Source organism: Electrona antarctica, assembly GCF_951216825.1.
Source record: "Electrona antarctica genome assembly, chromosome: 1".
NCBI classification, from domain to species: domain Eukaryota; kingdom Metazoa; phylum Chordata; class Actinopteri; order Myctophiformes; family Myctophidae; genus Electrona; species Electrona antarctica.
This window is the reverse complement of record NC_136806.1, coordinates 38,320,024-38,343,411: the sequence shown is the minus strand read 5'-3', so window position 1 is coordinate 38,343,411 and position 23,388 is coordinate 38,320,024. Positions and strand designations below refer to the sequence as shown.

The 23,388-nt window shown below is 41.9% G+C and overlaps 1 protein-coding gene across 1 annotated transcript in view; it reads left to right on the top strand.

Moving 5' to 3' along the window:
* Positions 1-23,388, top strand: part of gpc3 (glypican 3) — a gene marked incomplete at its 3' end in the record, with an annotated part of 168,715 nt that overhangs the window by 3,088 nt on the left and 142,239 nt on the right. The window contains exon 2 of the mRNA XM_079496909.1: positions 11,174-11,335. Coding sequence (XP_079353035.1) covers positions 11,174-11,335 — 162 coding nt within the window. The remainder of the gene's footprint in view (positions 1-11,173; positions 11,336-23,388) is intronic.

The window sequence follows — 23,388 nt, the reverse complement described above, 5'->3', positions numbered from 1 at the left end:
TTAGTCTACGGAGCCCCATTTAATGGCATTTCTATATCTGGGACCCCAAAGTATATTGTAAAATCAAAGTTAATTTAACTCGGAGAGTGTACAAATGGAATTTGGTTCCATTTGTACAACTCTCAGAGTTGTACAAATTTGGTTCCATTTGTAAATGGAACCAATTTGGTTCCATTTTAAGAGTTACAGACCCATAAGGGTCCATTTGGTTACTAACTATCATTTAGCTGGGGACCCCCTGGAACTCCCTCAAGGACCCTTGGGGGTCCCCGGACCCCATGGGAACCACTGATTTTGTTCTGCAGGCTTCGTATGTCTTAATTATTATAATTAGGCGTCATAGCAACGTATGCCGATGTCAAAGTAGCTTCTCTGTATATTAATGAACCTCATGCAAAAACTTATAATACTTATAATACTTATAATACTTATAAACTTATAAAACTTATAATAATGGATCAACAACATTACTCTTATGCAAGCCTGGCCTTATCCTTGTTAACCATATGCAGCACCTTTTTATATATTTTACTCTACTCATATTTGGAATATCTGACCTGTTTTTCTTGTTCTTTCTTTCTATCCCCATTTGTCTTTCTGTTCCTGAAAACTACAAATGATTGTAATGGCTTGTACCTTTTTACACATGTAAACCTGTGATGTGACAATGAAGTTGAACCCTAGCGTCCCTATTCTGGGTTGAACATAACAACTATAAGATTACAATGTGTCGCTATTTTTGACAAAGATATTTAATGTAGAGCAAAAACAGGAGTGGTCCTCATAGTTAGTATAGAGCTCTGGGAAACTGGTCAACAAAGAATATTTAATAAGCTGTTAAATATTCATAGTTATTCATTTTTTGCTGTTAAAATGTCATGTGTATGTTCTCTGGTGTTTTTCATTTGCTATTTATATTACTGGTTGTTGATGAAGCTGGATTATGGCAGCAGATACATTGAGGCCAATAATAAATGGCTAGTCTCTGAAGTATGGATGCGATGATGACTCACAACCAAAAGGACAGAACCTTCAGACAGTGAAGGAAAGAATCATATAAACCTGGGAGATCGTATTTAATATTTTCAACCTTGTGGGTTTCATGAAAGCTGTTTTGTTCTCTACACACATGTTCACTTATGTAAGTTTTGCACAAAAATAACAGTATTACCAACCAACTCCAAATTCACTATGTAATCAGTACAATGTCAACTCACCCTACTACAGTATATGCTTCATGAAATAATGAATGATTCAATCAATCAATGCTCCTTTATGATTATTTATTGAATACTATATTTAAGGACCACTTCACCACTTTTCAACCTACCTTCATATAATTTGTCTTCACTAATGCTCATGTTAAAATGCCCAACTCACTTCATGGGAAACTCGGGTAGACAGTCAGAGGGCTCAGGATGTGTGCTAAATTCCGACACTGACGAAGGCCTGCGCCTCTGGTTTGACTGCTGCTGCGGATCCTAACTTCATTAAACAATTACAAGACTCCTACTAATACTGAGAGTTCACATTTTTTTTCTCTTTCTATACATGTTAAATCCCACAATTGTTTTCCTAACCTGTCTGTGTCTCATAGGAGGGCTGTGGGCAGCTCAGAAACCTGTCCACCAGTGACATCATTGATGTGGAATCCAAGCTAATAGAAACTGCAGGCTTTCTATTCCCGAAATGTTGCGATGCGATAATGGAAGCCATCGTTCTCACGATAATAAAAATCTATATATATATTTCTTTTTTAAATCTTGTTTAAAAAAATCTGCCTAATGAAGCTGTGTGAAGGTGGACGGGTTTCTGAACTGCCCACAGCCCTCCTATGAGACACAGACTGGTTTCTGAACTGCCCACAGCCCTCCTATGAGACAGACTGGTTTCTGAACTGCCCACAGCCCTCCTATGAGACACAGACTGGTTTCTGAACTGCCCACAGCCCTCCTATGAGACACAGACTGGTTTCTGAACTGCCCACAGCCCTCCTATGAGACACAGACTGAGTAGAATGTTTTTTTGTATTTTATCATTAGTGAGGAGTCAACTATGAAGATAAGTTGAAAAGTCGTGAAGTGGTCCTTTAACAGTTTGCAAAAAAGCACAAAAAGTACAGTTTAATACAAATGCAATGCTAAAAGGATTGAACCCAAGAAAGCTCTATGGCTTGTTTACATTGGGGTCCTGAAACATTTAGTGGCATAATATAAACAAGTACTAATCAAGCGGTTTTGAAGGAGAGTTAGGCCAAAACCACACCATCGCTAACCTGACTTCGCCAGATTGCGGCAGTATTGAGTTCACAAGTTCCTTCCTCCTGCCTGGATCTGGTCTCTCTCAAGCAGAAATACTAAACTGGAAGCAGCGGGACAAAAATGATATCTCCATAATAATTTCGAGTTGTAGTCCTGTTAGGTTGTGTTTACAAATTACAATTTACAATTTAGGCATTTAGCAGACGCTCTTAATCCAGAGCGACTTACATTAAGCAGCGCTTCAATACGTCATCAGTATCGCGTTGATCCCGCCTCTAGCGGCCGCATACGGCCGCATATGTTTCCGGTCAGAAATGGTCCGGAGTGCATCGTCTCTGCCCGAGAGGGACCAGATGGGAGCAGGAGGAGGAACTCACTGCTGCCACCAGCTGGCGGAGTCAGATTAACTAGTCGCAACTAGTTACAACAAAATGGTTTTAAGTTGCTAACCCTGTCCTGCCCCACTTGTCCCACACAAGTGCTACTTCCGTCCCTCAAATGAACAGTTTGGATCTGGTCACCCCAGTTGCATTGGTGTGGTTTCACTAGGACTAGCGGGTTGAAGTGCTTCTTCCATCACTGGATGGCTGCAGGTTGGTGGAGTTGAATTCTAATAGTTGTACACGTGTTGCCAAAAGCTATACTCAACCTGTTGTTTTCTACCTCCACCATTACTCCGCTGGGACCCGAGAGCACAGCAAAGAAATGCTGGTCTGTGGGAGTCGAGTGTGTTTGTGTGTGTGTGTGTGTGTGTGGGGGGGGGGGGGGTCGAGCTTCCATCTTCTGTGTGTGTGTTGTGGGGGGGAGCGGGGTCCCTGTGGAGTGGATGCTGTATGCATCCACTCCATGCGTGTGTGTGTGTGTGTGTGTGTGTGTGTGTGTGTGTGTGTGTGTGTGTGTGTGTGTGTGTGGTGCAGCCACTCCATGGAACATCAATGTGTGTCTGTCTGTCCCTATGTCTGTCTATCTGTCTGTTTAGAGTACCAACAGGTGACGAAGTGTGCACAGCCAGGTGCATGATGGGAAGCTGAGTTTTTAGTGTTAGTGTAACAACAGCACAGAGCACAGTGCACAGTGACTACTATAGTCCAACAGCCAATAGTCCCACAACCAATAGTCCGACAACCAACAGTCTGACAGCCAATAGTCTGACAACCATTATAGTCCCAAAGCCCCAACAGCTCCACTCAGTTCAGACGGGTCTGATTTTTTATTTTTTTTATTTTTGCAAATGTCTGCGCACAGTTTTGTTCTTTGTTGTACTGCTTTGGCAATGTCTTGACCAAGTCTCACTTGCAAAGATGTTTCATACTGTACCTCAATGTGACTATCCTGGTTAAATAAAGGTTACATACACTGGGCAGTAAAATCGTATGTTAATTGGTTTGCCTTAATCAAAATTAGTGATTGACCGATTATGTTTTTTCAGTGGCTGATGGTAGATTAAAAAACATTGTCTTTTTAAAATTGCATTATTATATATTTCTATTTTTACAGTAATAATGTGAAACAGTAACACAAACATTAGGCCTACTAATAACAGCAAGCAGACTAGCAGAGCTGCCCTGACTGGTAGTTTTCTCCCACAAATGAACAAATCTAGTTACAGTATGAATCCATTTACATACTAGTGCACTTGTTCGTGGACATAGAAAGCTGTGATCTGTGTTGTAAATTACAGATAGGCAAGTGCGTGCGTGCGTGTGCATAGGGGAGCCATTCTCTGCCATTCTCACAGAAGTAGCAGAGTAGCCACCATGGGTTTTTCAGACAACAAACTGGAAACTTGAACTTCTTGTTTCAATACATGAGCTACTGTAGAGCAGAGATGATCACGCACTGTATACGGTCTACTGTTCCGTATTGTTTGTTGGATGCCAACGAAAGACCACCAGATGCTGACCTTTCGGTAATTAGTGTTGGGGTCAGGTCGGCATGGTGTTGTGCTGTCCATGGGTGTCATTAGCGGTTGTGTTTATGCTGCCAACGCCATGAGAGATTGAACAACATTGAACAACACTTGGTCCCTGGGCGGGCGCATCTAATGTGCAGATTAATTTGACCCAGAGCGACGGCTTCTTTCTGTCCAATTAAACACTGATCTGGCTTTGGTGTGATTATGCTCTGTTGAAGAAAAAAAAGTTAGTTTACAAGTAGAGCCTCCGTGTTTGTGTATTGCCTCATTGGTTTATGAAGCCTGCCGACAAACAGAAGATCTATTTCAAGTTTGTGGTTGCAGCTTTCAGAATGTTTTTGCTTCATCAAAACAACAGAAAGTAGAGCAGATTGTAAAACACTAGAAATACAAAAGTCAGTTGTAATACCCTGCAGCTAGTGATATTAATAATACTATATCTTATGTTAGTTAAAAATGGTCTTATCTTTATTCCATTTATGCTTATGGTTTGTTGAAAGTGTCACTGTGTTCCTCTGCCCTGGAGAGAGAGCCATGGATCCCCACATGCCTTAGTAGGTGATGGATAATTTATGCTCATAATGAACAGACTTTAACATATTCTATATCTTAACACAAGCTGTTTATTCCCCACTGTCTCCATTATTAAAGTTGCATGCTGATAGCTTCCTAATTGGTGCTGAGAAACTGAGAGACACGTTTGTGGGATTGGAGACTCAGAGCTTGTTAAATATGCGAACAGAGGTCTCTCTCTCTCTCTCTCTGTCTCTCCATTTCTGTCTCCCCCTCCTCTCTCTCTCTATTGCTGCACCTCACTCTTTCCTCTTTCTCTCTCCCTCTCTCTGCCCACCCCTCTCTCTCTCTCTCTCTCTCTCTCTCTCTCTCTCTGTGTGTGTGTGTGTGTGTGTGTGTGTGTGTGTGCTCTCTCTCTCTGTGTGTGTGTGTGTGTGTGTGTGTGTGTGTGTGTGTGTGTGTGTGTGTGTGTGTGTGTGTGTGTGTGTGTGTGTGTGTGTGTGTGTGTGTGTGTGTGTGTGTGTGTGTGTGTGTGTGTGTGTGTGTGTGTGTGTGTGTGTCTGAACAAGAGAAACAGCAATTCAGGCTTTGAACGTGGAGGCGGTGTCAACCGTAGGGCAATCAATGCGTTTGAATCCAGCTTGTTAAAGGCATTTAAGGATCTTGAAAAATATATTGTGTGTGTCGACCGGCCCGGCCAATAACCGCAGAGTATTGACTGAACACACACAGTGATTAGCAGCTATCACCTTGAACCTAAAATGTACACAGAGTAAATTTACATCTAAATTGCACTTTAGTCCACGCTGTGTCTCCATCTGTTTGACCACCAGGACAGCTTTAACAAGACTGGGTCAAAACCCAGTATGGCTGGGGCTTGTATGGCCATTTGGCCAATGTGTGAAATTTGTTAGAGGGATAGAGTGACTTTGATGTGGATTTCTGCATAATCATAATAATGTTTTCCAGTCATATGATGATTTTTGAAAGAGAAATCTGAAGTAATTGTTGTAACTATTGTAATTGTCTGTTGACTATTCATACTCTATTCATAGTGTTTTGTCAGAGTGATTGTTATTTTGGGTGATTTAACTGTGCACTCTCTCTCCCTCATGCCCTTTGGCACACAGAGAGCTGCATTTCTCTCCTACCCATTTTAGATGTAGCAAATAATGAACGGATGGTTTGCCGCCTTTTCAACTTTAGTTAACGTTAGTTGTACTGGAGAAAACATAATTTCTTTCACTGTTCCATCCCGTTGGCTTAGAGACAGCCAATCACGAAAAATCACACCCGTGTGAAGTAAGTGGTGCAACTCTGTGTGGCGTTCCCCGGGGGGGGGGGTGTTTGTGTGTGTTTGTGTGTGTGTTAGGTTGTGCACAGGTGGTGAAAAACAACCATGCTGTTTTCGTGCTCATACCTACCCAGCCAGCCAGAGACCCACCCACACACATAGTCACTTAAGGAAGTGGTTGCACCACTTAAATAGTCTCCACTACGGCCGCTAGTAGAGGTAGATCAACATGTTGTCCAGACGCTTTTCAAGAACCTGGCAAAAAAGAAGGGATCAAGTAGACCTGGGGGGTCAACACATATATAATAGGGGTTACCACTTAACCATTCCTGAAGATGCCTTGATCAGCTCCAGGCCTGTCTGTTAGTGGCCAACGAGCTGATGTAACTTTGAATCATTCAAAATACTAATTCAAATACATGCGCAGATTTATAATTATGGACAAAATCTGACCAATTAACGAACAGACCATAGAAGAAATGTATCAGAAGCAGGTGAAACAAAGTGAGCTCAGAGCAAAGCTGTAGTAGTGATGACAAGAAAGGAGGGGAGAGAGACAGAGCAAGAGAAAGACGGGCTGATTGTAGAGCAAAGAAGGGAAGCATGAGTCTTATTCCCTAGCTGTCCTTCTGTCAGAGACGCTGCTTTATTTAGAGTGTGTCATATTTTTTTGTTTGCATAACCTCATGGGAAACCATTACTCTGCCCAATCCTTCGCTTATTCCTCAGTGCTCCCAACTTGCCTAATGAAATTCATTCATCATCTGCAAAACGTGCAAACAGGCAGATGAAACTGTCTGTTTTGCAGGAGATAATTGCTAAATTCCTCCCTACCTTCTCCCCTTTCCCCTCCACAGACACTCCCCTCTGCTCCGGCCTTACTGACAGCTTCATCATTTTGCCTCTGGAGTCTGAAATTAACTTGATTGTATCTGTCAGGAATCCTTTGTATGTATTGATTTAAGATATTAAGCCTGCCAGTATACATACGGGAGGAAATGCCCCTGTGACAGTTATATTAGTAGTATACCTCACTGTCATTACACGTATGCCTAAGATCTAAATTATACCTCGTCGTATCACTCGCCCCAAAACGGATGAAAATTGGTCATTTTGGGTAAGTGTCACACCGGATAGATATAGTTCAAGCATCACTCATATAGGTTGATGCTTTTATTCATGGTGAAAAATCAACCCTGTCTTTATCGCCGTTTAATATTCACATACACAACACTACCAAGTATGAATTGTCATAATTCTGTAACATTGACCGCATTCCTGGTTCTTCTGAAACAACAAGGGATGTTCTCCTGCTCATCTGCTACTGTAGCTGCAGTATGTGTCTGTTCTCTCCACACTGCACTTTTATCACCACCTCCAAGACATAAACCCATGATGGAAATAACATTTGCTTTTAATTTGACATTAAATCCCCCACCAATTAACTCTAATCGCTGTATATTATTGATTTATTTATTTCTTGACAGCAATTAACCTTTCTCTGGCAGTAGGGCTTATAAACTACTATCTTTCCCTTCCTCCATGTAATAAATTTGGTCTCAATTCAGTACTAATCTTCGTTTCGCAAGTAGCCAAGCGATTAGTTATTATCTAACCTCGCTGGAATAGACCTTTCGTTTTCACAGAAGCTATATTGGCATAAATAGTTCCCTCACAGGTGTTACCAGTGATATTAATTAAGGTTCTGTTACATTTTGTGTAGTGTAAGTATTTCCAGGGAGCCAATTTGCATAAAGCAGTGCACTGACTCTGTTTGACCTGAATGGAACACAGCCATGAATTAGTATCATTGGAATAAAACACCTGTGAAGGAAGTGACACTGTACTATTTATGTCAACTTGGCTGCCGTGAAAAAGGTGTGTTGATGATGCAACGCATCCGCGACATCTTGTGAGCTTGTTGTATGAGCACATTGTGCTCTATTTTGTCGTTCAACATCGTAAATAAGGTTTTAGACCAGTGGTTCTCAAAATAGGGGTCCCAGGGGTCTTTAAAGGTGTAGTGAAATGAAAAATACGTTTTTCACACTTTTAGACCATATCCGTGGTCATCATATGGGCATACCTAACAATGGATGCCAAAAAAACGGGAAAATTCAAATTTTTGTGTGTTTTTATATCAAACGTCCATAAAAATGTATTTTTTATTACTTCCTGAAAACAAAAACGTGCTGCGTGATGACGTGTCGAGGCCAACATCGATAAAAGCCAATAAAAATGAAGCTCACCCGTTTAATTCCCCATATCTCCGCATCCGTCCAGCACAGGCTGCACAGCTGCTACTGATTACAGACATCTTCCGTTTTTATTCCCATTCAAGATAACATCCAGAGAGTGTATTACTCGGTTTCAACTTAATCATCACGCTAAAAAATGTATCTGAAAACATTATAGGGTAGAAATAAGCCACATAAGAGTAAACTGGTAAAGCTGGTCGACTATCTGATTTGTAAACAAACATCCACACGCTGTCCTGCGTATCATAGCTACCGTCCCTAGCTACCGTCCCATCCCCTGAAGGGATGCGACGCTCTGATTGGTTCAGAAACTTCATAGCGGTGTTTCAACTTGAGATCGTCTGAAATTTCAAAATAAAATGTCCACCATTTCCGTTTCACTACGCCTTTAATGGGGTTGCAGGGGCTTCCCACCAAAATAAGGAATGGTTCAATTGCACTTTTATTTCACTAGGAGTTAACCAAGAGAGAGAATGTACCACCTAGAATCCCCTCAAGGACCACTGGTCCCCAAACCACTGGTTGAAAACCACTGCACATTTTGAACACAATCTTATCTCACAAAAAATATTCTCTTATATAGTCAGGGCATATTAAAAAAAATCTGTGACTAAATTCCTTACCAATACATTTCATCATGTGTTTGTAAAGGTAAATCTCACAAAGACTGAAATTCAATTTCCCTAGGGGAATCTGTGACAGCTGCTGAAAGTTGGGGTACCATTAATATTCTTATGCAGGCAAAATTTACAATTTTTAATTCAGCGTTAAGTAGCCTGTGAGGGGTCAAACTAGGGGTTATTCATGATTCTGAATCCATTGCAAGCATTGGTTTTGCACAAAAAACACTCCTTGGGCTAAAAACGGCCATAGCAACCAGGTCATCGCATTTGTGATGACCTGGACAAGTGAAACTTTTCTGACTATCTTTTCAAACGGGATCCATGGCCCAATACATTTTTGGGGGTCCATGACATAAAAATGTTTGAGAACAGTTGCTATAGAGTAGACAGTGGGTCTAACCTCATCAAACAAGTACTGTCTTCTACATTCATCCCCGCTCTCCCCTCTTTCTACCAACCCCTCCCTCCATGGCTTCTCGCTAAGCGGGATGTGAGTGACTCACACAGCCTCTTGATATTTGTTTACTTGTGGTTCTGCTTTCCTTGTCATTGACACTTCCTGGGTACAGAAGTGACAGGTCCCAAACATCCACACTGACGCATTCCATTCTGGATGGTTTCTACTCAATATTTAACTTTTTAACATCTGCATACACTGTACTGACTGTAGCCTCACCAGGAGATGAGATAGAGGGTGAAGGATCTCAGCTCTATTTTTGTGTTTTAAACATTACATTCTTGTGTGTCCTATTTCCGTCTGTGACAGCTGCTTGCTTTCGGAGCGATAATGTGGGAATCAGTTTTAAAGCGGCAATCCGTAACTTTCATATCCTGCGCGGTCTTCGAACCCGGGTCCCCCACACAAGCGGCAAGCGTTTTTACTGTTGAGCTAATACAGAATATAACATACTCTACCATACAGACTGCATGGTCAAAATAATGTTTTATTCACAGAAGCCAAAGCTATGGATTGCAACTTTGTTTTAAATATATTTCTAGTTTGTTGATATCACGCTTCATCTGGTATTATTATTCATATGGTATACTTATTATTATTAAGCATTTACGGTAATGGTGACACATTAGTTTATCTACTTGTTATGCTTGGTATTGTCCTTCACATAATCTCGCAAAGAAAGAAAATCCTGTGTTTGATTTGCTGCTTTGCTTTGATCGTCCTTGTCCTTGAAGGTACTGAATTCACAAAGTGTAAGCTATATCTCTGCCTCAATTCTACATTTTCCCGAAAATGAAATAATACACATAGCCCACTGTATCTGTAAAAGCATTGTCTTTCCTCTTTGTGTTTACGTTATGTCAGATAAATCAAATCATAAATCAAAAGACAGTCTTACTCTTTTGATTACAGAGTCAAGTTGAAAGACTTTCACTTCATATCACATCGCACGGTCTTGTGAGGCGCGCAACGAACTCACATGCGCGTGCACACACACACACACACACACACACACACAAGATGATTTGGTGCTCCGTTACTCTTACCGCATACGTTAGGCTACCTTACCCAATGCTTGATAGCTGTCAGTTTCATATCAATCACTGGAGGAGCACTTTCACCACACACACACACACACACACACTCCATCTCTGACTTCTTCACCGTCCTTTACAGTATGTTGGAATATCACTGTCCACCTTGCGCCACAAGAAACAGTTTGACTCATTTTCTGCATTCACCTCTGTCAAGTCTTGACTGCAGTTTCATGTTGGCTGTCAGCACGTGCTTGGAGCCAATCAGGTCTCATGACAGGCGGAGATCATAGCATTAGGTCAGTGTTTCTCAACCAGTAGTCCACAGACCACTAGTGTACAGTGGTCCATGGCATACTGTAAGTACAGGTGATCCATGGGAAAGTGTTTAAAAATACAAGGTACCTTTGTTAAATATATATATAAAATGTATATATTTAAATTATATTTCATCACCAAATGTATGAACAAATCTGAACTAATGGGTGTAGAAGTGTGGTGGGGAAAAAAGATTCAAATGAAGTACTGAGGCCAGGTGGTGTCGTGCACCAAAAATATAGCGGATCTACAAACCCATTGCAACACTTGAGAAGAGATGTGAGATCGTAGACGTGCTAGTTTCACTGTGAGATCGTAGACGTGCTAGTTTCACCGAATGTTCTCCCCAGAATAGGTGACGCTGTAGGGACCAATGTGGTTCTTACAATTTTATCTTAATTCCTGGTGCTAATCATGACGTCTGTCTGTCTGTCTGTCTGTCTGTCTGTCTGTCTGTCTGTCTGTCTGTCTGTCTGTCTGTCTGTCTGTCTGTCTGTCAGGTACAGACCTGCAGGTGTGTCAAACTAAAGGACCTAGCTGCTGCTCCAGGAAAATGGAGGAGAGGCTCCAGGTGGCGGCCCGCAGCCACATGGAGTCTGGCCTGCAGAGCATCAGCGCTCCGCTCAAACTGCTCATCATCCAGAACGCTGCCATCTTCCAGGGTAGGCAATCACTCCAGGACTGTACATCATTTTTATCCACGTAAACCCCATATGGTTGACCGCAGTGTTGTTTTCCTCGACTATGTTCGCCGACTACCTTTTTTCACTGACGAAAACTACATAAAAACGAAATGAAAACTATGATGACTAAGACTAAATATATTGACAATTTTGTCAACAAATAAAAACTAGACTAAAAATGTTAGGGAGGGACTAGTGGAGAAGAGATCCAGTAGGACTAAAAGACAAGTCATTTTATGTTTGGTTGCGCTCAGATGTTGCGCTCTTAAAATACCAGATCTACAAGTTCAACGTTATGATGCATTGTGTGAATGGAAGTAAAAATTCACATTATTAGTTGCAGGAAATTTTAATGTTACAGCGAATGTAGTACAATACGATATATAGCCTCAAATGTCTTGAGCTTGTGTCAGTCATCCACACACTTCATAGGCATGCACGCACACACACACACACACACACACACACACACACACACACACACACACACACACACACACACATCAATGCCATTTGGCTATTCTGATTGGCCAAAGAGCATTGACCACGCCTCCAGGTCTTAAGTTAAGTAATAAGACCTGGTACTTAAGACACGCAAAATACAGCCCACAATGTCTATCTCAGGTGCCGTTTGAGAAGGTCTCATCAAGCATTATGTGTTCAGTTGTGTTGAGATGTGGCACTTGGTGGTCAAGTTATTTTTCTGTTCATCAATGTTCAGTGACCATTTCTGCCATGTGAAGGGATGCATTGCCATTTGTCATCCCATTGTCATTCATCATTTTAGGATGAAAGTGATCACTTAGTGGTTTCATATGTATTGGCATATACCTTACATATTGGTATATACAGTACCTTACCGTCCTACATAAGTTGTATCTTCGCTTAAGTACTATAAGCGAAGATGTATAAGCTCACATCGCATCCCTACACTGAAATGTTTGAACTTTCTTCGTTTATGACTTGTCTATGCCAGAGTGAAAGTGGTTAAATCATGCGAAGAGAATAATAAACTGTATAATCATAAACTTCATTCTTACTGGACTTTTCAAAAGAAACTGCTTTCTAGAAGAAAAAATAACTAAATATAAATAAAGTACATTAAAGTTGTGCTTTATATAGCTTGTGGCTTGTTCATTCAGGCTTATGAGCGAATAGGTCAGGAAAAGAAAAAATACATTTGAGAAATAGTTGTATCAGGGAAAAGTTAAATGCGCACAAAAATAATAGAGAAACAAAAGAATTGCAAGGGGAATAAATGGTGGGTGTTACGACCTTGAAGGAGTCTATAAAACGTGGACTAAAATGAAAGAAAGCAACTAAAGAAAGTCTTTCTTGTATCGGCGTGTCCTCTGAGAGATGCTGTCAATATCCAATATCAGTCTAATTTTCTTTCTTCGTCATTTTCATTTTTCCTTCATATCCAAGGGGAGTTTTAGTCTCCAGGCGGTGGGCAGGTATATTAGATTTGGTGTGTGTGTGTGTGTGTGTGTGTGTGTGTGTGTGTGTGTGTGTGTGTGTGTGTGTGTGTGTGTGTGTGTGTGTGTGTGCGTGTGCGTGCGTGCGTGCGTGCTTGCGTGCGTGCGTGCGCGCGCGCGCTTGCATACATGCATACGTGTATGTCCATTATCAGTGCCCAGTCCAGTTCATCTGCATTTGTGGTGTGTGCGTGTGTGCCGGGGGCACTGGCAAGCAAGTCCAGGTGAGGTGGATCAGGTATTGGGGCGTTTGTGTTTATTAAGGAGCCTAATAGCAGAGGGGATGAAACTGGCACTGCCCTTTGCCTTCTTGAATTTAGAGGCGCCATATCTAGGACCTTGAAGCAGGTGCTGAGGTTATGAGTTGGGTCCCTCGCGATCTTTCCCGCTTTCTTCACTGTCCTCTGGTCATAGAGATACTGAAGGGCAGAGCACTGCATCCCACAGAGTTTACACCCCACGTGGGTTACCCTCCGCAGCTTATCCTTGTTGGATTCGTCTCTGAGAGCCCCCTGTACCAAGCCAGAAAAGAAAAGGTAAGGAGGCTCTCTATATAGCAGCTGCGAAGGATGTGGGGGGGCAACGTCCATATATATAATATAACGGTTTCTTCTAAATTGACAATATTTGAATAACTGTTTTCATTTAATTATTCTTTAGATTGTTCTTCATATTTTGTATTGTGATCTTGTAGCCATTTGTGCAGAATACAGCGTTTGTGTTCACTGTCTCGTGGCTTCCACTTGAAGTGAGAAGTACTACGGTGGGCCCACAGGACCAAGCTTTCCAGTGGGTACACACATGGGTCGCCAGACACAACCCCGCCCTGACATGCCAATTAAAAACTCCAAGTTTTAAGGGGGACAGTTCGCACTCAATTGTTGTTGCCACTGCGGCTTGGCTGCACATTCCTGGATGAGCTTCAATGCTAATTGCTTTAGCATTGGGCTTCGGAGACCCGCTGTTCAAATCCCTTTAACATCCTCCTGGTCTTATCTCTCCCTATGCCTCTCTCTTTCTCTGATCTCTCTCTGTCTTTCTTTCTTTCTTTCTTTCTTTCTTTCTTTCTTTCTTTCTTTCTATGCTTCTCTCTCTCTCTCTCTCTGTCTCTTTCTCTCCCTCGTTCTGCTTTTGTATTTCTTCTCTCGGGACTTGAGTGAATGTCTTGTTTGCAATCTTCTTTACTCCATCTTTTTATTACTTTAGTACTCACTTTGAGATCAAAGGGCTCTCTCTTTCTCCCTCCCTCTCTCTCTTTTTCACCTTTTTTAGGTTAAAAACAAATTAGAAAAGAATAACGATTCAACCCCCTTCTATGTATTTTTTTTTACATGATGGGCTGTTTTTCATTAGGTGGTTCTTTGAGATTAATACCAGGAAATAGGTGATAGGCATTAGGAATTCTTAATGATCTGAGGCGCTGGCGGGGGATGTATCAAATGCCATTTGACAATCTAATGATCCTTGCACTCTGAGCTCTTTACAGTAAAACATCAGAGAGATATCTAATGAATAAGACACAACATACAGACTAGCAGATTTCATTTGGATTCACATTAGCTGGATCATAACACTCCGCTCCCTCTCCCTCAGTGATTGGATAGCCCTGCTGTTGTCAATTTAGATTGAAAATGAGAATCTATCAACCTGCGCTGCATGAACCTGCGGTGGTGGATTTATTTTTGAGAATTTACATCATACAGTATGTGACACATACTATGTGTCTAAAGCAAATCGGCTATTTTTGTGCTAACACAAACATTAAATGCCATTGACAATGAATGTAGAATGTACATCATATGTAGACAAGAAAATCTGTATTTTTGTTAAATTCCCATTGACAATGAATGGAGAATTTTCGTCATATGTGTCTGAGCAAATCGACATGTTACGTCATGATGATGTACGATGATAATAGCGCCCCTCACTTTTGATTTTGGCCCCTCTAGCCCCCTCAGCTATAGTGTAGATTCTGTCTGAACACAAACATTAATGCCACCTGGTACAATAGAAACGCTGGCCAGGTGCCAGCGTTTCTATTGTAAAAAACAAAAACAAAACAAACGTAAAATTACGTCTTGGCACAGGGGGTTTTACTGCTTATAACGTAACCAAATGTTCCTGGCACAGATTTGGTTAAATGCCATTGACAACGAATGGAACATTTTACGTCATATGTGTTTGAGAAAATCGGCTGTCAGTATGTCGGTGGAAGCCCTTGGCCAATAAGGGACCACCATTCTTGGTAGGACGTAACTAAGGTATGTTTCAAGGTTGGTATAAGGCCAATAATTGATTAGAGCGCCCCTAATTTCACACGGGTGTGATTTTTTTTCTTTAAGTAAAAGGCTTGTATTCCAAAAGTATTGGCATCAACAGCAGTGTTTCTCAAGTACGATATGTTTATTTTAATGATTAATCAATTGATTGTGTTCCGGCTTAGATATTAACGGAACTTTATTGGTAATTACAAAGAACCTTTCTTTGCCAAGTCTTTCAAGAAAAATGTTATTTTATTTTATTTTATTTTTATATATTTGTGTGTGTGTGTACACACACACACACACACACACACAAACACACACGCACACACACACACACACACACACACACACACACACACACACACACACACACACACACACACACACACACACACACACACACATATTTCAGTGAAGTCTCTGCTTAGTCATGACTACTAGCCTACCTTTTCTGCAAGGGATGTGTCGTGTGTTACTGTAAATGTATTGCTGTATTGTCTATGTATTGTTGTGTGTTTGCTATGTCTTGATGACGTTAGACACTTTACTTGAGGGTTACATACGGTAATTATCCTACATCTAAGAGGCACGTGTTGTACTTAGTACTCCACTAGAACTATTTTAAAGATTATTAATAAAACAACAACATATATTTGCCTATTAAGCCCTTTTTATCTTTGATAATAGCTGATCTACAAGCTCACAAATGCATTGTGGGCTTTGTATTTCAACACTGTGGTATTGCTACTTTTACTTAAGTAAAACAAATTGGCAGTGCTTCTTCCACCACTGCACTGGGACGCCCAGGCTGCATCACCCTGTGCTGGATGCCCATCATGAAATGCAATCTGTGGAAATGAGAAGCTGATCATGGGCGTGCTGTGAATTTAATATCCCAAATTATGAAGCTCATAGTGGCGATGTTGTGTACATCAGTGTGAGCGGTGCAGTGGCTCATAGTGGCGATGTTGTGTACATCAGTGTGAGCGGTGCAGTGGCTCATAGTGGCGATGTTGTGTACATCAGTGTGAGCGGTGCAGTGGCTCATAGTGGCGATGTTGTGTACATCAGTGTGAGCGGTGCAGTGGCTCATAGTGGCGATGTTGTGTACATCAGTGTGAGCGGTGCAGTGGCTCATAGTGGCGATGTTGTGTACATCAGTGTGAGCGGTGCAGTGGCGCGAGGCTAATATCGTATGTTGTTATGAAGTGTTTTGACTGAACACCGAAGGCACAAGCAGATGCTGAACCAGAGAGGCACATTAAAAAGCTCATCAGTTTACTATATGTGGCTCTGTTCAATAAGACGCACTGTGTGTGTGTGCGTGCGTGAGTGGCACTGCGTGCGTGTGTGTGAGCAGTTCTGAGCACACACACACATAAGTGTGTATACTCTATATACACATGTGAGAATCATATATATATATCATTCATATATATATATATATATATATATATATATATATATATATATATATATATATGCCAGCAGAAGTGTATGGCAGGCCAGTCTGGTGCATCTCAGAGGCAGGACAGGTTACAGGAGGAAAGGAGGCACTGGAGCAACTCACAGTTTAAGCCCTTATTTTATTATCAGGGTGCAAGTAAAAAAGCGACAACATTTCGATGTATCAGTCATATGTTCGTCACAGTTTAAGCCCTTGTTCTATTATCAGGGCGACAACGTTTCGATGTTCTTTGTCAGTTCTTCGTCACCTGACGAAGATGTGACTGATACATCGAAACGTCGCTTTTTTACTTGCACACTGATAATAAAATAAGGGCTTAAACTGTCTGAGTTGCTCCTCTCTCTCTCTCTACGTCGTCCTCAGACGAGCCCTCCATCGGCGCCTCCAGTCATCTCGGTTCTCCATACATCTGTTCAGCTCATTTGTGCTTTCTGCACCAGCATCCCTCTTTAGTACGTCCAGATAGGTAGGTGTGGGACGTCCTCTCGATCGATGCCCGTGTGTTGGTTCCCACAGTACAAGCTTTTTGGCCGGGAGTTCTTGGTGTCGGTGGCAGTGGCCAGCTAGTCTCCAGCTAGTCTCCAGCTAGTGCTCCAGTGCCTCCTTTCCTCATGCCACTTGTAACCCCCTCCCCAACATACAAACATGCACACACACACACACACACACACACACACACACGCGCACGCACGCATGTGCACACAAACACATTGCACAGAGCATTTCCCTGTCAGCCTCTGCAGTGCCCCTGCTCAATGCAGCTGAACCCCATTAAAAATAATCTTGGGGAGAAAACATCTCATCAGTGGGTTATGGAACGGGTGTGTCCATCTGTATGACTGACAGCTCTAATACCTGTCTGTTCCCATGGTGACGTGAGGCTTCACAGCAGCAGTGACGTGTTGAGAAGAGAACATGGTCAATGTTAGACCAATTACACCAGTGGAGGGAAACTTTGAAACCCTTGGACAATCATAGCTTCCTTTCATCCACTGCCTGCCTGTATTCTCAATGTGATATCAGTCGCAGTTGTCATACAGAATCTATAGTGTTCTGTACCTTTAACACAATCTGTGCTGAAACGAGAAAATCTCCTGAACAGCTATTGTACCCCACCTGTGCCAAAACGAGATTACGAGATTTGATTAATTGGCATTAATCCATAATTAATAAATAAATAAATGCGTATTACTCCCTTTTCTGCTCCATATGAGCCGAAATCCGGTGTTTGGAAGGTTATTTATTCCCTGTTCTTACATCGCGAGGACCAAAACAACTCTGCTGCCTACAGTGAAGCCAGTATGGGCTTTTAAAATGTTTTACATAGATTATGTCAGGAACACCTCAGTATTTGGACCCTTATGCAGAATAACCCAGGCATTGCACTCAAGCAACTCAGAAAACCCTCCCAGGGCAATATAACATAAACTCACAATCTGGGTCCCTAATATACCTCCATACTCATAAACCAAAGTCTCTTCAGCTTAGAAGCACAGGTGGACAATCAGCCAGGGGAAGGGAGGCAACAGAGGGGCAAAGTCAGGGAGGCGACCCAGGCATGGCACACTCGGGGCAAGAGTGTGACAGATTATCAAAAAGTTCCACATTATCTTGACAATACAATCTCCTGGTTGTTGCGGCGCTTTCACATTGTGACATGTATATTATTTTTTACCAACGTGATGCAATTAATTCAATATTAATATTCGCAAAAAAGAAACAGAAAAGACATCCTCTCACCTTTTAACCACATCGGGTGATCAAGAAGAGCAATGTCAACCCCATAGACAAAAAAAACCATAACCTACCAAAATTGTGGCACTATCTCTTTGAGTGTTCTATTGAAATATTTTATAGGGTTTCATTTGTATGTGTTGTTGTTTGGGCCCTTAGATTGTTTGTGAAAAACCCAAACTGTAGCAGAGTGGGGCTGCAGGCACATTTGTGCTAACTGGTTGTTGTAGTGACGCCTGTGTAGAACAACGGCCCACAAATGAGCCTCTTTTAGCTGCAGTGCACAAACCCTGGAGAGAGATCCCACTACCTCTCTGTCTCCTCAGCTTCATCACGCACCATTGCTTTGCTCCACCCTGGTGAGAAACCTTCTGGCACCCTAAGGATCAGCCGCAGCCCAGAGGGGAGTCAAACACACATCAAACTAGAGCATCCATTTAATAAACATGAGAGGACTGGACTGCCTGGATTGCTTATAAAGTAGGAGTTTTAAAAGGAATATGTGGGGAAGTGAGTTATGAGAGGCTATCTGGGAGTCTGTGTGATAGCTACTTACTTCTTGCCTCTGAAGAAAGTGGGACAGCCAGCCTAGTATCCCTGTAATGACTCATTGAGTCTATAGAACGTTGGCACAGTAGGGTGCTGAGGACCAAGTCTGAGGTGGACTACTTTCAGGATGAATGAAGAATATTGTTGCCGTCGAGTGGAATCGTTGCATGTCCAAAATCGTTACTTTTCAGAAAAATAAAAAAGAACCTGTGTTCTAATGGATCCAATTGAGTTATTTATTTAAAACCCACTGACAGGCAAATGTAAAAAGTAGCTATTAGCCAAGCTATAATATTAATATAATATTATTGTCTATTTCTGTTACTTTTGCATGACACTATGATGAAGTAGGCCATTCATATACCCAAAAAGAAAAGAAAAAACTAAACCGTTTAAATATGCAGATACAAGGTTTCCACCCGATAGCAACACATTAGGCTTCACTCTTTGCTGCAAGGCTCCACTTTACTCTCAGGTCACCTGGGACAGTGCTCAGTAAATGACGGGAGAGATTGGAAAAAGCTTGAGTGGACGCTCATATCTTTCTAATCAAACTAAACTAAACAAACACACAGAATTTCTATTAGGACTCTCGGCCTGCAGCCGAAGCCGTGGGAGGAAAAACACAGAATTTAACCATTCTCCAAATCAAGAGCAGGAATAAATCTACTGTTGTGTCCTTGAGTTTCTCATACCTCGTTCCTAGCGGGCTAACAAATTAACATCTCATTAGCAGTCAAAAAAAGAAGCCTCCCTTCCTTCTTCTCGATGGGTTTTAATTACCCTGAGTGTATAAGGAATCAGACCAGCAGACCCCCCTGTGGCCCGCGTGGAGGCGGAGGCGGGTTTGACCTTGAGAAAAGACTTCGCCCTCGTTTGTCTTCCAATAGTGCTGAATGGACATTTGTGATGGCAGCGGCCCAAATGAGATGAGGCAGGAGGCCTCCTCGATGCGATGATGCCGGACCTGGCAGGACGTTCCATCCAGCAAAGCCGATAATCAAAGTCAGAGCTCGCTGCTCTAAACATCCAGGCCTCGTCTCTCGCTCGTTAGCCATCCGCTCAATGTTAAGTTCCCCAGGCGTCTGTCCTGAGTGGACCTCCCTGCTTCTGAACCCCTCACGTTGCCATGCATTGTGACCTGCTATAAGTTGTTAATGACTTGATATATTGCACCGTGCCGTGCACTGAAATAGCAGTTCTATACAAGCTCACAACACGGCACAGCGCAACGGTAAGTCAAAATCCGGCTTAAAGTTCAATGTGAAGTATTAAAAAAATAATTCAAATAGAAATAACTGTGATATGCGTTCTTGTATACAAATTATATATTGTGGTGGGGATGGAGGGTTGGCTGACCCGATAACTCAGACCAATAGTGGTTTAGCATCCTGCTGTGAGATGTCTCAAGTTGTTTACTCGCTTGCCTGAGGCTAATCTAATAACTTAATGACGGGTAGAGGCATTGTGCTGCTTCCAGTGGGGGCCTTCCTTCGTGCGTCGTTTAGCAGGGAAGATGGGAGATGCCAGGCCGTTACCACGTCTTTCTCCATCAAGTTGTAATTAGGTTTGAATTTAATCGCTGTGTTTTATTATTATGCCTCACTTATTAGTTTTGGTCGTAATGAGATTTCAGGTCTTCCTGAACAATGCTGGCGCTGCAAACTGTGGTGCAGAATGAGTGTAATGTGAGGAGTTGGTTCTGTGGTCTCTGGCGCTGGCCGGAAAAGTTAGTGTGTGTCTTTGAACTGCGGTGCCGAAGTGTGTCGCCCTACAGCATATGGTAAGTATACAGTATGTTAAGGTTCTAGACCAGTGGCTTTCAACCATTTTCATATCAAGGCCAATTACTTATTCAGCATTTGAGCCACAGACCAACATTTGATGAGACTTATCTTAAATTAAATCAATTAATTCAATTAAGTAATAGTGTAACCAAATGAAACCAAATGGACCCGTATAACAGTTAAAGATCCAATAAGGGTCCATTTGGTTACCAACTCTCCATCATTTAGCTGGGGACCACCCGGAACGTCCTCAAGGACCACTGGTGGTCCCCGGACCACTGGTTGAAAACCACTGTTCTAGACGTACATGTCCTCATTTTTCAAAACACAACAAAACAAGATATTTCCTTGCTTGGTAATGAAAGTATTCCATAAGTTTAGCGCTGGCCGGCGTCTGCCCAGCTGCAGCACTGTCGGAAAACGGAAGGAAAGTGGGTTGATCAAATAGAATCCATTTTCGGGTACTGCATTGTCTATTCCTTGCTCATATGTTTTCAAAAACATTTTTGAGAGCAATGTTTAGCTGTAAATGACATTGTGTGTGTGTTTACATGGCTGTCATGTTGGAAACAGCAGTAAATCAGCGGGGCACAGCAGGTGCTCCGAGGGTTTGATTAGGCAGCGGTCTGTTATAGAGCGGAACGGTCTGTTATCAAGAAATAACACACTGCTGAATTTGGCGATTGACCAATCAGAATCAAGCATTCAACCAAGCCATGTAATAATGGTCTGTAATTATGTAGTTATGAGGGTCCGTGGTCTAATGCATACCAAAACTAGGCGTTAAATGAAGTTGGACACCATTGCTTTAAGTTAAAAGTGATGCAGCATGTATATGGATGTACGGTATATGGATCCCTCACATGTACTATGAATAATGCAGCCATCTCCCAGCATGCACTGGTAGATGGCTACGGAATTCGAATATAGAACCTGTATAAGTAGGACTGTAAAAATCTCTGTGGGCCTGCATTTTTTAGACTTAGATATTCTAATGACCAGTGGATGATTTCAATATGACATTTAATGCATGAAAAATAGACCAGGCACGTATTTTAAGCAGAGCGCATATATGTGCTCACGTACAGTTTGAAACGCGTCTGGTGGAATCACGTTGTTTGGAACAGCCATTCCAAACTGCTGGGGGCAGCCCACTGGTGGGTGGTTTTGCAGACAAATTAGGCCTACATAGCTAACATTTTTTTACAAGCATAATAGCATTTAACAAGCATAATAGCCTACAATACATGCCAATAAGTATTATTAACAAGTTCACTATAGTGATTTGCGGGCCAGTCACACTGATTTACACACACTCTAACCTCGTCAGAAAATGAAAAGCAGAATAATGTCACTTTATACATTGTTATTTTAGTATTTGGGCCCTGACTATCTTGACACATTCCCAGGTGGGCCTTGAGTTACAAAATGTTAAAAACCACTGGTCTAGAACGAGCGTGATCAGCTGGCGCATCGCAGCCGGACGTCATCGCTTACTTGCCTGATGGAACCCATGATTTCTATTGTCTTAAATTGTTTGTAATATCATATTTTTCACATATGCGTTATACTTTTTGTAATATTTTACATATTTTTTGTATGTATATGACTGGTTACATGATTACTGATTAGAATTAGGTGGTCAAAGGTCAATGTCATTGTGACCTCACAAAACATGTTAATTAAATTCCTTCAAAGTTATTCACGACTACAGGATTCTGGAAATACAAGGATGTAAACGGACAGAGGCATACAGCCGCAATGCGGCATTTCAAATGTATTGTTATACAATAGGATTTCTTTTTAAATACTATTGATCCATGCTTGCAGTGTAGTGTTCAAAGAAAGTACAGTTTTGAACTCCACTGATCATTAAATCACCTCAGCAAGTTTACCTTTGTCGTTCTCTGCCACCAAACAAACCTTGTTCTATATATGTGTGCCGCTCATTGTTAGTGCTCTCCAAAAACCACTCTTCTTATCAGTCTGAGCTTTATTTAGGCTGCCAAGCGCGCCTGTCTCCATAGGAGGCCACAGCATCAGCGGGGCTGGCAGTCCCTTTCAAGCGCTCCTGTTGTCTCGCGTGCTTCACACTATACGTTTTTTAATCAAGGCGCCGTCGTTTGATTCGATCACATTCAAACCCAAATGCAGCGTCTGTCTAGCAGCTGATAATGTGTCAGCCAGTCTGCACCGCATGGGGCGCACATTTGCATATTATTTCAACTGTGGCTCCAGAAATCTTCAATAGCAGAATAATCACCCCAGAGAGAAAAGAGGCAACTCTCTGAGACGTTGACTTTGTGCAGTGGGGGTGCAGCTCCGTTGACATTATTTCTTTTTAACAAAGGCAGATGTGTGTCAGTTTTATGGAGACGTTCAGCTCCTGTACTTGTTTTGGGGATGAAGGTCTTGCATTGGCATATTTTCATTACGCATACAGTAGCCGAACAATGTAGCCCAGTGGACAGGTTGAAAGTGGTTAATTTCACCATACTTTTAGCATTGGCTACAAGGTAATCCAATGACAAATATAATATACATGTAAGCATAAGCACGACTATTATGATATAGGTTTCTCTCTCCCTGCCACCCGTATAAACATTTGAAGAATTCTGTACTGAATCTACATAACTATGTTGTCTTATGGGGGTCCCTGGGGGGGAGGGGGGAGGGGGGAGTTGGTCGCGGCCTAATCCGTTAAAATTTGGGGGTCCTTGACAGACATGGAAATGTTTGAGACATACTGTTG